Below are 14,762 nucleotides of genomic sequence, written 5' to 3' on the forward strand. Positions count from 1 at the left end.
GGTTCTGGGCAGCTCTTCTTAATGCTCACTTGGGGCGTTTGTGGACCACCAAACGAGCAACTGACTGTGCACTGTGCACTGCGCGCGAGTCTGCGAGGTGTTTGAAATGCGCTTTTTAACTGCATTGTAGTTGATTTGATATTCATACGTGCCGTGCCCCTGACCGTGCCCCCAACGCCCTTACCCCGCTTTCAAGTTGTGTACACGAAGCTCTTTAGTAACAACAATTTGCAAAATGACTGGCAGACCCACAAGTCGAAGAATTAATACTCTTAGAGAATGATTAGCAAGGCCAATGGGAATTCTTTTGGAAACCTTTTGTAGACATCTAATGATAAATAATGAGAATACTAATGAATTAGGTATATATATATATATACAGCAAACTGATTGATTGACTTAATACCTGTTTGTTGGATGGACAATTGATAAGCTGATTGATCGATTGACTGACTGACTGATTTATAGACTGTTAGATTGAGTAACAGATTCACTAATTGTTAAATCATAGACTGATTGGCATTAGTTTAGTGATTGATTGATGACTGATTGACTGACGTATTGATTACGTGATTGACCAACTGATTGACTTATTGACAATTAGACAATGATTGACTGAATGATTGAGTGATTCACTGCCTTATTGATTGATAGACTGATGGATGGTTTGAATGATTGACTGACTGACTGATTACCTGATTAGCCATTTGAGTTGACTAACTGATTAACATTCAGTCATTTATGGACTTAAAAATTGACGGACTGAGGATTGATTGATTGATTGACTGACAGAATGACGAATTGACCGATAGATTGACTTAGTTATCGACTGACTGAATAACTGAATTGGCTGTCTTACTTATTGACCAACTATTCGCCTGACTGAGTAAATGAGTAACTGATTGATGATTGACTTTCTGCGAAAGCCGTAAGGGCCAGAATCCAGTTTCTTATATGCAAAGGGTAAATCATGATGAGTTTAGTAGAGATCTTCACAATGGAAAATATATGCTTGCATTTATCAATTTTAATTGTCGAATACATAACATTGTGAATATGCCTTTAATAAAGTGTATATGTTGGCACAATAATGTGCAGCCATATAATTAGTGTATTTTGCATGCAAATGTTGATTGCATTTGCGCCTATGAAGCGCACAGAGAAAAAAGAGCGTTATTTCCTTTCGGCCGATCGGTTGCGGCTACTGTAATTGCCACTTGCATTAATTATGTTAAACACAAGTCTCAATATTTAAACAAGAAGCCGCCGAAAAAAATAAAACAACAACAAAAAAGAGTAAATAAATAAAAAGAACAAAAACAATAAAAGTGCAGTGGGCAATGGCAGTGAACCGTTTGTTTGCGCACGGCGTACGCAAACTTAGAGTCAAAGAAAAAAGGCCGCTGTCCCTAACTAAGAGCTGCCCTCCCATCAAAGCGGCCGCAGCATCGATGCCAGCGTAATTATCACACATCGGTCAAAATAAATGCCGGCCACGCGTAGATCTGGCCGAGAGCCCAACTAACTCAATTAAGTTGCCCGGCGGACAAATATTTGTATGCGGCATTCAGTCGAAAAAGTATCTAAACAAAGTTCTCAACAGATGTAAATGCGCCGTGCCGTGCGGAGCGTGTGAGTAGCCGGATCAGGGGTCAATATTGATATAGCACGCAACAGTAGCTGCGCCCGAGAACCTGAGAACCTGAGAACCCATCAAGAACTCGACCCAATGCGATCCGAATCCATGTGGCTGTGTCCAGTGCTAGCTAGATTTGAGCCAAACCCACTCGATATACGCGTAACTATGAGCATGATACATATCTGTTAATGTGTGTTGGACTACCAAATACCCTGTATGCCATATTAATATCAAATCTTTGATTTAGTTTGCTTGACTAAGTGTAAGGGACTTCTTTTCTTCTTATTCTGATGTATGCTCTGATTTGCCTTATCAACATTTTGCGAAATTTATAACTCTATCAATCTCTTCAGGTTTAGTTCTTCTTTAATGATATGATATGAAAAATTGGTTCATAATATATAAATAAATAGAGTTCGAGGATCAACCCGGTTCGGCTCAGGGCTATTTTGGAGTGTTATCTTCAGACGACAAATTTAAGTTTCAAAATAAAATATTTACCTTTATACTTAAATCAAATTATTGTGCAGCTTTCAAGTCGAAAACACCCTACGTCTGTCAATTTTTATATTTACAGGGTATAACCAATAGAAATTAAACCAAAAAAAAACCCTTTAACTTTGATTTTAAATCAAGTCTTGCTTAACTGACTAGTCAATAACACCCCACATTCGTATATCTCTCATTTCACAGGGTATCACCAAAAGTTTAACATTTCAATTTGAGCATCGCTTTAATTAGCATTTGCTTGTTCATTGTATTTTCCATTTTTCGTGCTTTCCATTTGCAGCGAGCGTTTGATTTGTTGTCGTCGCGTTGTTTCTCGCTTTTAGGCCGGAGCTCTTAACTGTTCGACATTTGGCCAGGTATTGTGGAGCTTGGTGCTTGATTAGCGTGGCCGTCGAGCGAGGGCTGCGCTACCAATCTTGACCTGAAAGCTTTTCGGATTTTCTTTGGCTGCTCTTTGACTGCGATGTGGGTGGCCCTAAACGGCTTTGGTTCGATTTGCTACCTTTTTTTTTTCTTGAGCGTCTTTGTGCCAAGCTTTGTTTGGGTGCCCAGCTCAGTTGGCCATGCGGCTGATTACTGTGAAATTGGCAATGTTTAATGGTCGCTCTGTGTCTCTAACTACCTTTTCTGATGAGTTTTCTTCTGCGGCAGCAACACAAAACATTGCAGACTTTCTCCGCGACAGTGGCTGTGATCTCTTTTTTCGCGGGCCAAAGTTTGTATGTCAAATGGAAAAACGCGGCCTGCTACTAAAGAAGTGAAATGCCAAAATGTGTGTCATTAACACATACCAGATTTGCACAAGTGGCACTTTAGCGTAGAGGACGCTGGTTCAAATCGCAAGCTAGCGCGATGCTATTTAAATTCAAATCTTTTTCTAACTCTATTTTATACTTACAGTAATTAGCTAATTATATTATTAATAATTCACAGCCAGAATTGAATTATTATGCCCTCTGCAAACGTTCTTTTTAGAATTGGCAAACTTCCAAATATACTTGCGATATAAATAATTTCTCCACTAAATCTTAACAGATTGCAAAATATGAACACACACCCAGATTAATCAAGCCGAAATAGCCGTCAAATTACAGCACAAGCGTGTAAATTCATAATTCCAATAAAACATGCATAATAATAATTGTAAGAGTTGGTCGGGCAATTTTCGATACGCTACCAAACGGCAGCTGGATCGGCTGCATATCTGAGCCAGAAATCACATCAACAGCAAGTGCAAATGACAGCCATGTGTCAATGCAGCGTGGGTAGCCGAGATCTCGAGACCTCTAGAGATTTCGAGCAGTCGAGTTGTCGAGCTGGAGCTGAGCCAAGTCGACTTCGTGGCATATGCAAATTGGCAGCCGCTGTCACACCAAGAACTGTGGAAACTGGTGGAAACTCTCAAAACTCTCAAAATGAGCCACAGCGAAAATGTGATCAACTAGGGATTGCACAACTTGGAGATAGCCTGTAATTAGAATTATTCTGTCTTCATTACTATACATACATTTTTATTCTCCTTCCGCCAGACCAAAGCTATGGGAAATATATTTTTGCTTAACTTCGGTGTTAGAACTTTGAACTTAATGAAAACACAAAATGAGCCACATCTGCTGTTAGAATCATTCCAGCTTCATTTTTTACATACTATACATTCTACGCAACAAGGAACTTCTTCCTCCAGAAACAGACTATGGAATATATACACTTGCTTAATTTTGGTGTTTATAGTCCGATCAGCTGACGTTAAATTCATTTTTTCTTCATTCCATACATACTATACGTTCCTTGCACTAAATAACTTTATTCTTCTTTTTCCAGACCCACACTATATTAAAATGATTTCTTGTTTCACTTCGGTGCTTAAAGTCCGATCTAAATGAATATTTCGGGGATTAAATTTGCCATTCAACTCTTAAAACTCAATATGACCCACAGGAAAAATGTAAACAACAAGTCATTCTAGCTTCATTCTATACATTCTATGCACTAAAGAACTTCTTCCTCTAGACCCACATTATGGAAAGGGCAATCTAGATTAGCATCGGTGTTTATAGTCGGATCTTTTTAAGATTTTCCGAGATTAAATTTGCCATACAAGCGTGTGTTAATACAAACATTTCAAGCAATATCTTTTTTTTTCATTTTCAACTTTATACGAGTTTTGAGCTCTTAAAATTTTCGAGTTGTGCTTAAAAAAGTGTCTCGAAATTCATAATATCGATATTATGGTCATGGGAGAAGATATCGAGAAAAAAAGGTAGATAAATATTTCATATAGGCGAGGCTCTAGATTTTGTAGTTACCAGGAAGTACATACGAGCATGGCTTTATCGACTCGACTGTTAATCGACTGGGGTCAAGAATATATAAAGTATATATGTATTGATATTGCTGTTTTCTTCTGCCTGTTCTGTTACACACACTCTTACACAACTGTTATACCCCTTTCCAAACATATTCCCTGGGTTGAGGGTATAAAAAAGTGGAAGCTGTGACTCGACTAGGCGCTGTTGAAAGCTTGCTAATTGACAATTACAGGCAAGTTGCCGGCGTTGGCCATGAAGTGTTGCCCCCGGGCCAAATGCTCTTAACAAATAGTTGAATGTGGGCGTGGGCTGCGTATTGCTTTTAAGGCGAATGCGCCGCATAATTTGGATAAAAACTGAAAAATTGAAAACGTTTAGAGCGATTTACCCAAGCGATAGCTGGCATTTGGCTAAATCAGCTAAATTATGGTGCAGCATTTCCGCCAGAAGCCGCTGCAGCTGCCGCAGCTGCCCCCGGTTACCCTTTGGCCCCGGCGATAAATCAATGAAATCGACGCCATTTGAATATTAATGAACCCTTTTCACCACTTTCACCACAGGAACCACAATTTATCAGCGTGTGAATGAAGCCACACACAAACACACCTGGGGCACAGGTGTAAGGTGTAAATTGGCTTTGCTGTTATATTTTCTGTGAAGGATTTTCCAAGGACTTTGGCGGCATAATTAACAGCGCAGGCTTTCCCACGCCGCGTGCATCTAATAGATACACTAATAGCCGCCAAGCAAAGAAAGAGCCAAGTTAAGAAATTAGAATTATATAAGAAATAAAATAAAGGGCCAATACAGAAGCGCTAAACGCGGAAATCAAACGGGCCGCCTTTGTTTGGCCGCCGCGGCGAAACTCAATCACAAACCGAATGCTCAAATATTTGTATGATTAGTCCTTATCAACAGGGGCAGCAACTGCTGCTGCTGACCGCCAGGTAGCCCAGGTAAGCAAGACCCACTGCGGCTAAAGTCGAGCGGCTGCCGGCTGGTGGTCGACGCTAAATTCCTTTTTCATTTAGCATCCTGCAGCGACGGCAATTGGTTTCGATTTTGTATTCGATTTCTTTCTGATTCTTAAGTGCGTTTAGCTAATAGAAGCCGAGGCTCTATTGTTCTCAGACGCCTTGACGCCCTTTGTGTGCCTTCTTGGCCCTCTTTTGTTCTTTGAGTAATGCGCATTTGTTTCAATTAAAAGGATTAGAGAGGGAGAGAGAGATAGCTCGGAACAGAGCCCACATAATACACATAATACAATGCGTGTCAGCAATGTGTTTAAGTCGTGGCAAATGTGTCGACAATTGGATAATGCACGCAAGAATGTCACATATAACACATAAAACATTTTTAATTTGTGTCACATTTCTGACGTACATTCTTTTCTTTTTTTGTGGGTTTTTTCTTTAGATATGCAGATAGATAAGATGAGGACATTATCCTTCTCTCTCTCCGTCTTCGGAGTGTAATTCACAAGAAGGTTTATATGGTTATGGATTAAAGATATAAATTTCATTAGTTTGATTCCCGATTCAAATGAATACTTTGCCTTAAATTTCGGTTTGAGTTGGACTCCCCGGTTCGATTCAGGTTAGCTTTCCTCCAACTTGTCCGATTGAGTATCTATGTTATCTTATTTTATTTTGCTCTCTGTATCTATATTTGTAATTTTCTTCTATAAATAATCGAATATTTATGTGATATCTTATTCTGGTCATTTGCAGGCTTCTCAAATTAATGAAACCGTTTTTTGCTTGCAACAAATTAAATGCAAACGCTTGACAATTAAACACGATGAAGGGGGGGCATGGCACGGCGCGGATAGTCGTCTCTAGTATGCGTCATTAAAGGCACAGGCCACGACTAAGAGGGGACGGTGGGATGCGGGGTTAAGTCTCTGCCGGCGTCGCTGCCGAAGTTTTGAAAACTTTTGCTGAGGCTGAAATACTAAATACAGTCTCGTTACAAACTGAGAAGCGTCGCGTTTTTCTTTTCTTCTTTTTTGTTGTTGCTCTTCTCATTTGGCGCTGCGCTGTTGCTGTCTCGCTTTGGCGCGTGGCGCTTGATGAACGCCATAATTACCGTTACGTATACGCCACCATTGTTATTTTTTGCTGACATCGCTTTCCGGCCAGCCGATTGGCCGGCGCGCAAGAGAGCGCACAGGTAATGCCGGCTCGCTCTAACGCGGCGCAGAGCAGACCAACAAACTGGTTGACTGCCGAGAGAGAGAGAGAGAGAGAGAGAGAGAGAGAGAGAGAGCGAGCGGGAGAGAGAGAGTGCGGTGCAGAGAGAGCGCTTGTTGTGTGCAGTTATGATTTGATTGCCGAGTTTAACCACCGACAAACGAGACACGACACGAGAGAGCAAACGATGTTAAAGAGACGGCACACACACACACACACACGCACAGACGAATGAGTGTAAACGTGAAGTGAGCGGCGCGGGCAGCAAAAGAACTGAAGAAATATCGACGTGTCTAGTTAGCAAACCAATCTTCAATCTAGTTTCGAACAGTTGACTGTGAAACGTCGAGTTGAGAGGTCCTCCCATTGGATCAGCGTCGTTTAACGTTTGTCGTTTAACGTTTATCGTAGCGCGTTACACTGATTGATATAAGTACTAAATATATTTATTAACAAGCCGCAGACACAAAGTGCACACCGAATTCTGCACATACAACAAATTCCCCCGACATTGAGGTGCGCGCGTGTGTGTGAAAGATTTGCTCCCCGTTCTTAAATGCTCTGTCCGCCCACAATGCGTCCGGCCAGCCCTGCCGAATCCGAGATTTCCGTCGGCGGTGCGCCTAGCCCGCTGCCGGCCCAGCATCAGCTGCATCAGCAGCAACATCTTCATCAGCATCCCCATCATCTCCAGCAGCTGCCACGCGATCTGCTGCAGCAACAGCAGTTGCTGATGCAACAACATGCTGCAGCCGCTGCGGCGGCCGCTGCTGCCGCCGGGCTGACGCGCGGTGCCGTCGGCACGCTGCCGGAGGATTACTTTCAGCCGCTGAAGCGTCTGCGCATGTCCTCCTCCTCATCGGAGCCGCGCGATCAAACGCCCAGTCCACCCCCAGCCCAACCCAATCCAACTGCCACGGCAGCCGCTGGCAATGCACCGGGCAGCACAAAGTCCGCCATCGAGGGCGTCAAGAGCTTTTCCATAGCCGACATTCTGGGCCACTCGGAGAAGCAGCGCTGTGCGTCCAGTTCGCCACCGCCGACTGCCACGCTGCTGGCACCACCGGCTGCCCGGCCAGTTGGAGGTCTGCTGCAGCCGCGCAGCGAGCCGCTGGACATGCATCCGGCTGCGGCCGCCGCCATGCTGCTGCCCGGCGCACAGATAGTGCGTCCGTGGGATCATCTGCTGGGGCCGATGCCCGTCCGGCCGTTCATACCCTCAGCCCTGCTGCACTACGAGCAGCGCCTGGCCCTGGACTATCATCGCCAGCTGCAGGAGCACTTCAATGCCCAGGCCCAGCTGCTGCGCCACATGGGCATGGACATCATACCCTCCGAGAGTGGCTCGGATCGCTCCAGCTCCGCGGCCAGCGATTGCTGCTCGCCGGAAATAGCACGCGACTCGGCCGCTGCCGCTGCCGTCGCCGCCGGCGCCGCCCTGCGCCGCAGCCATAGCCCACAGTCCTCTGCGCAAGCAGCCCAGGCAGAGCGGGAACGTCACGCATCCAGCGGCTCTGGTAATGCCGCCTCGAGTCCCGCCCAGGCGGCGGGCAGCGCACAGAGCAACGCCAACGCCGCCGCCGAGGCCAAGGCCAAGGCCAATGGCACTCCTCTCGACGCGCTCTTCCAGATGACCACCAAGGACTTTGATGAGTCACAAGGTAAATAGCCCAACCATAAATTTCCTAGCTCAAGCGATTAATCTACAATCGATTATAGATAAATGTTATCGAAATTGAAATTAATTTAGATGCCCCTGTTCAATTAATTTTCTAGAATTTCCAATTGAGCGAATGCAACAAAATGTTTGCTTGGATTTTGAATTCAGCCTAATTGAAATTGAACGATCATCTGTTGAGGCCATTCCCATTTCCAATTTCATTCCCATTTCGATATCTGCTTCCATTTCTCTTTTTATAAACTGAAGGAGTATTAAGAGGGGCTTAATAGTCTTGTGCATTTGTTTGTAACAAACAGAAGGAAACATCTTCCATCTCCCAGTTGCGGATTTCCAGAGATTTGAAATATATACTATATATATATTATATATTATACATATATATATTATGTACACAGATAAAGTTTTCTATGCGTAACTCGAGAATTATTAGACCTACATGCACAACAATTTTTATTTAGATTATCTTGTGGTATATAAAAACTATAAATATTTTACTTGTTAAACACCTCCCCACATTTCCTTTATAATTGAAAATATCGCATTTTTAAAGGCAGAGCCCTGCGCTTTGGTATACACACACTTAAGTATGACATATTTTAGACCTAAAATTTTTATGAAGATCAGACTATTAAAAGTAAAGTCAAGAAAGAATGCATTTCCCTTAAATATAATAGATCCAAGGGAAGAAGAAGCAGCTTTCGTGGCAGAAGAAAAAGTTAGCCAGGCATATGCTAGCTGTAGGGTATTTGCTAGTCGTTTACACTTGACCATTTCATTCTTATTTGTTTTCTATGCAAATGACTTTGCTAATTCGCAGTTTTTGTATTTTTTTTTTTTTCAATTAATTGGCGGCATGTGCTGAAAAAACAAAAGCCAAAACGAATTACAGATAACTCAATATTTGATTGAGAACATTTATAAATGGTATATTAGCGAATGGGGGGGTGGGGGTGGGGGGATTATAATATAATCCCCGCATAGCACATGCGCATAGTTAATAGCCACAATTTGCCATATCAACGCGAATTGAGAGCCGCATCTGTCACAGTCGAAGTCACAGTTCATGTTTACACGCATTTGCTATATTAAGTGGGCGGTTTTAGTGTCAAGCCCCAAACTCAACCCCTGTTTTCATGCTAATTATTGCCTAATACTCCACACTGGGAGAAAAAAGTGCGTACTAGAACTCAAATCATTTTTAAACGTTTTTACTTGGAATTCTTGTGGCATTTCGATAATTTATAGAAAATTTCTTTAAATAACATTTTGTTTAATCTTTTCTCTGAGCTAATTAGCTGAAATCATGCTTACAAATTTTTATTTGAAACCCTTTTTATAGATTTGGTTTTGAGAAATTCTAGAAAAAACTTCCTTAAATAACATTTTACATATTGACAGCTCTCCCTCTTGATTTGCCAATTCTTTTCTCTCAGTTCGTTGAATAACATTTTGCGTGTGCAGCTACATTTTGACAGCATTTGATTGATTTGTTTTCTCTCAGTGTAGCCATAGCTACAACTAAATGTGACTATATGCGCCTCTGTCTGGTACACTCATATATTTTGTGCATTCGTGTCGATTCTGCGACGATTAGCAACAATTAGCCGGCGGCCAAGTTTGTTCATGTTCATTGCCTAATAGAGTTTTCCCAGTTGTTGTAGTTGTTATTTGTTGTTGTAGTTGTTGTTAACATGCCGTTGCCATTTGGTAAAATTGCTGTGTCTACTGCTACTAAAAGCTGACAAGCCGCAGCTCGCAGCTGATAGTCGTAAGCATATTGAAGGCAAATGCATTTGTATCGTTTGCTGTTGTTGTTGTTGTTGTTGTTGTGTTAACACTCAAACATGTCTATTTATCAAAATATTGTATAACCAAAAACGAAATATTTACGACTGCGCGACAACTTATGACGCTGGCATCGTTAGTCAATCAGCAACAAGAAGTGGAGCCGATAAACATGTAATTTATATTATGCATATATAATATATCCCTATCTACTGCGGCTTAAGCCTATGCGAGATGCGAGCCTGAGGGTGTGTGCACATTAATATCATTAATATCATTAACACTCGGCGTGCAGGAAGCGATAGTTGACATTGCATCGATAGGAATTTGAAAATATTTTTAGATTTTCAATGTTTAAATACGCATCACAGTAAGAGATTCAATAAGTTAACGCGGGTATATGTAGATAATATTGTGGTCAATCAATCAACCAATCAATCAGTCAGCCAGTCGGCCAAAAGTTTTTATAAATATATCTATTTAACTTCCATAAATCTCTATATATTTGTATACCATCGGTTTTTGTGTACCATTTTTAGCTTGATTGACTGATTGATTGATTGACGATTAACGCACTGCGCAGGCTATTAAGGCCTGGAAGCTGAATTGATTGTGCTGACTGACTGACCGACTTTCCGATTGATTGATTGATGCTTAACACACAGCTCAATCCGCTCATATTAGTAAAATTGGATATGCATACAAAAGTATTATTAACTATCCTGATTGACGCTTTGACTGAGTCACTGATTGATTGACTGATTGATGCTCAACGCACAGCTTATTCCGTAACAGCTAGAAAGCTGAACGCTTTTCCAAACATTAAAATTGCTTACAAAAAAATTACTTAAGACCTTATTTAGTTTGTAATCAAGCCCAGTTGAAGAATTATTAGAGACTTTCCTTTCATTCACAATTATGGGAATTGTAAAAAACAGTGTCCAATAAACTTTTTATGAGCATCTCCTCGAAGACGTGCCAGACACACTGTCGTCGTGCACTCGAATTCCTCGAATTGACACAAATTAAAACATAAGACGTGAACTGCAACTGTTGCAACGAGGAACAGGGCACAGGTTCCTTAGAAAGTGTGGGCAGTCGGCTGTTAAACTCAAATTACAACTGGAACATATTGTAGTGAAAGGTTTTCTTTTGACTACAACCAAAACAAACCACCCCTCAACCGAAGTGAACATTTCTCCATATAAGTGGACACCTGAGACCCTGACAGGGACAGGCACAGGACCCAAGTGGCCAGCGCACATTTCTCCCTTTTGTTTTTTAGATAAGTCACAGAAATTACTTAATGAGTCTCTGATAAAAACAAATATACGCACGCACACTCGTTCAAGTGCCTAATGGGTTTTGGGTTACAAAACGTGCTCGAGATAACAAATAGGCCAAATTAATGCTTTTTGCATTTGAAATATACGATATATACAACAAATTTAGGCGCTGCTCGAAGCGTTTAATTAGTTTTTAATGCTGAGCTAGTTTGTTTGACAAGCAATCGGCATGGAATGGGCGTGAAGACCGGTTCATATGCATATGAATATAGCTAAATATATCCGGATATATACATACATTTGTACTATATGCATATTTATGAACAGGGGGCACAGTTGGGTCTGAAATTCGTAGCCATGAATTAGCTTTGAAATGAGCCGAGCTCTCATCTGGCTCCGATTTCAACTGGGTTTCAGGAAGCGTTATGCAAGCTTTACTTTTACAATTGCAAATTATAGCTTGAGCTCCTGCCTCATTAATCAGGCAACAATAGCTGTATGTGATTTGTAGGTGTCAATAATTATGAAGTATAAATCAAGCCACAAACGAGACAAATGATTGCCGTCCAAAGTGCGACCAGAGCCCAAGTCAATGACGCCCACAACTCGGGCAATTAATCAAGCGAAGCGCGAAGAAAAATTGCAACCGACTGCACAATACTCTGGGAGGAGAAATGTAATCGAAAAGAGTGTTTCTGCTCCTCAAATTTTGCCTGGCAAAACAGGCTGTGATTTACTTTAATTTAATTTATTTTCCTCTTATTTTAAATTATTTACATTAATTTTATTTGATATGATAATTGCTTGCCCATCTACCCCTGTGCACTCGTTGCGAACAGAGCATGCAAAACGCTTGCAATTAAATCATTTAAATGTATAAATCAAAGCACTTTAATTAACACTCGGCCGGACACTCGTCGCGCGCAATTAAAAATTATTTCTAATGCGACTCACAAATGCGCTTGTTAACACTCGTGTATTCGAGCTACGAGCTACGAGCTTCGAGCTGCGAGTATTCGTTCGAACCGGTTTGACTTAAGCCAGACTCCAACTAATCCCCCCTTCTCTCTTTCGCTCTCGGCAGACAAATCGCACTTGGACATATTCTCGAACCGACCACAGCCGAAGAAGAAGCGCAAATCGCGCACCGCATTCACCAACCATCAGATCTTTGAGCTGGAGAAGCGTTTTCTCTATCAGAAATATCTGTCACCCGCCGATCGGGATGAGATCGCCGCCTCGCTGGGCCTCTCGAATGCACAGGTGATCACCTGGTTCCAGAATCGGCGTGCCAAGCAGAAGCGCGACATTGAGGAGCTGAAAAAGGATTTCGACAGCGTCAAGGTCTTCTCGGCCCACAAATCCTTTCTGGAGAACGTCAACGATCTGAGCATACTCAAGAAGAAGCCCATGCATGAGGCGGACATGGTTGGCCTAGCTGCCGCAGCAGCTGCCGCTGGCATGGTGGGCGTGGGCGTAGGCGTGCCCGTATCCGCAGCCCAGGCAGCGCTGGCAACGCCCCCGAAATGAAGGGGTGGGCGGCGGGCTGCGTTCAGCGCACATGCAACCTGATGAACGGTACAGAAAGCGAGCAAAGTATTGAGGAGGACATTATCATCAAGCGACAGCATTAAACGCTTCGCATTTTGTTTAATTTTGGAGCCGGGCCAGGTCAGGTCAGGCCAGGGCCAGGTCAGGCCGGGGCACTCCGGCTACGGCTCTCTTGAGATTTTATTTGACACGAATGTGACAATCTAATGACAACCCGGCAAAGGTCACGAATGAGGCACAAGCACGACTTGCCACGCCTTGCCACGCCTCTGGGCCACACCCGGACCAAGGCCTAATTTCGGGCCATCATCTGCAAAACCCACCAGCTTCGACACACGGCCAGGAGTCTCAGACTCAGTCGCCAATTTGAAATACCCAATCGGCTCTTTTCAGAGCCACCAAAGCAAACGCCAAAGAGTCTCGAATGCGTTCAATGCGAGCCCGGCTTCAATAAAAATCAGAAACAGAATCTGACAGTATTTTCATTTTACCAAATAAATTTAACCTGGACTCAAAGCAAGTGTATAAGCGAAAAACTTTGTCATTTTTGGCACGAAGTTTGACACAAAAGTCGTTCAACTTTTTATTCCTTTAATCAAAACAATAAATCGAATAAAAGAAACGTTTATACAAACAAGAAAATGTTTTAGATGCAGTTCCTTTAAGAAAGCAAGCGTTGAGCGAAAATTCGTTCAAAGTTCAAGGAAACTTCAGTTAATGTCGACTCGGCAAAGTTAATAGAATTTGTATAATATTGACAATTGACACAACCAGATTCTGCATTCATTTGATGAGTCTTGAATTCAAATAGGATTAAATCGGGTTCTATTTTCTGCACACTTTTAAGATCAAATCTATTAAGTGTCAACCAGGGCTCTGAATATTCGCTTAGTGTCCAAGATAAGTATTGGCAGGTTTATATTCTAGTTCAAAATCGGTTCAGTTTCTAGGGAAGATCTGTAAACGCTTTTAGTTGGATCGAATGGCCTCTGATCCTCTCTCGGAAACATTCGCTAAGCTCTTTTCTTATACACTTTTTAACCCATTTTATGGGTTATTCAAATTTAGAAACCGTTGCCAATAAATTTCAACATATTTAAGCAAACAGCGCAGAAGTCGAGGGTCATTAGGGAAACGAGCCGAAAGAGCTTCCATTTAATCGTGCCCCCTCCCCTTCTGCCACCTCTCCCCTCCGCTCCTACGTTTACATTCAGTTAAAAAAAAATTCGATTTAAAATTCTGGCAGAGTTTGATAATTGTGCTGCGTATTTTGTTGGGCTCTTAAAAATCAAAGAAATCTTTTTTAATTTTTATTAATGATTATTTACAACCGTTATTCAAAATTGAAACTAATTAATTATTAATTTAATCACTTGGCAAAAACAAAGAAACGCAAAACGAGTTGCGTTCACGTTGAATATAAAAATCAAAATCAAACTCGAAATTAAGCGCTCCAAGTGTTTAAAGCCGAGCGCGTTTTGCATACAAAAATTTACTTAAATTATTTCAATATTTATTAATTTTCAAACAATCAATACACCACGTAAGGCATGCAAGCGGGTATACAGGTTGGAGTGTAAAGAAAAAATATTGTATATTGACTTTCAAGACGAAATCGTATACTTGGAGTATATACATATTAAAGGGTATATACTACGGGAAAGGGGTATGCTGAGGACCACAGGTTGGACTGCGGCATTATATATTTTATATTGGATTGTATGTTAACTTTCAAGCAGACATCGCATACTTGGAGTATGTAGAAAGCAAAGGGTATATAATGCACATATGATAAAACGTATAGCCTGT

The 14,762-nt window shown here is 41.8% G+C and overlaps 2 protein-coding genes across 2 annotated transcripts in view; one reads left to right on the forward strand and one right to left on the reverse strand.

Moving 5' to 3' along the window:
• Positions 1-14,762, reverse strand: part of C15 (homeobox protein C15) — a 126,998-nt gene that overhangs the window by 71,683 nt on the left and 40,553 nt on the right. The gene's annotated exons all lie outside the window — the stretch shown is intronic.
• On the forward strand, positions 7,001-12,932 carry lbe (ladybird early). The gene is made up of 2 exons (XM_002058405.4): positions 7,001-8,311; positions 12,487-12,932. The coding sequence occupies exons 1-2, from the start codon at positions 7,207-7,209 to the stop codon at positions 12,930-12,932; spliced, it is 1,551 nt and encodes a 516-aa protein (XP_002058441.1). The 5' UTR covers positions 7,001-7,206.

Source organism: Drosophila virilis, chromosome 2 (genome assembly GCF_030788295.1).
Source record: "Drosophila virilis strain 15010-1051.87 chromosome 2, Dvir_AGI_RSII-ME, whole genome shotgun sequence".
NCBI lineage: Eukaryota > Metazoa > Arthropoda > Insecta > Diptera > Drosophilidae > Drosophila > Drosophila virilis.

Excerpts from the sequence above, each read along its gene's own strand:
- lbe (XM_002058405.4), top strand. The coding sequence starts at position 7,207 with ATGCTCTGTCCGCCCACAATGCGTCCGGCCAGCCCTGCCGAATCCGAG. Across the intron at positions 8,312-12,486 it reads GGACTTTGATGAGTCACAAG|ACAAATCGCACTTGGACATA; the intron begins GTAAATAGCCCA and ends CGCTCTCGGCAG.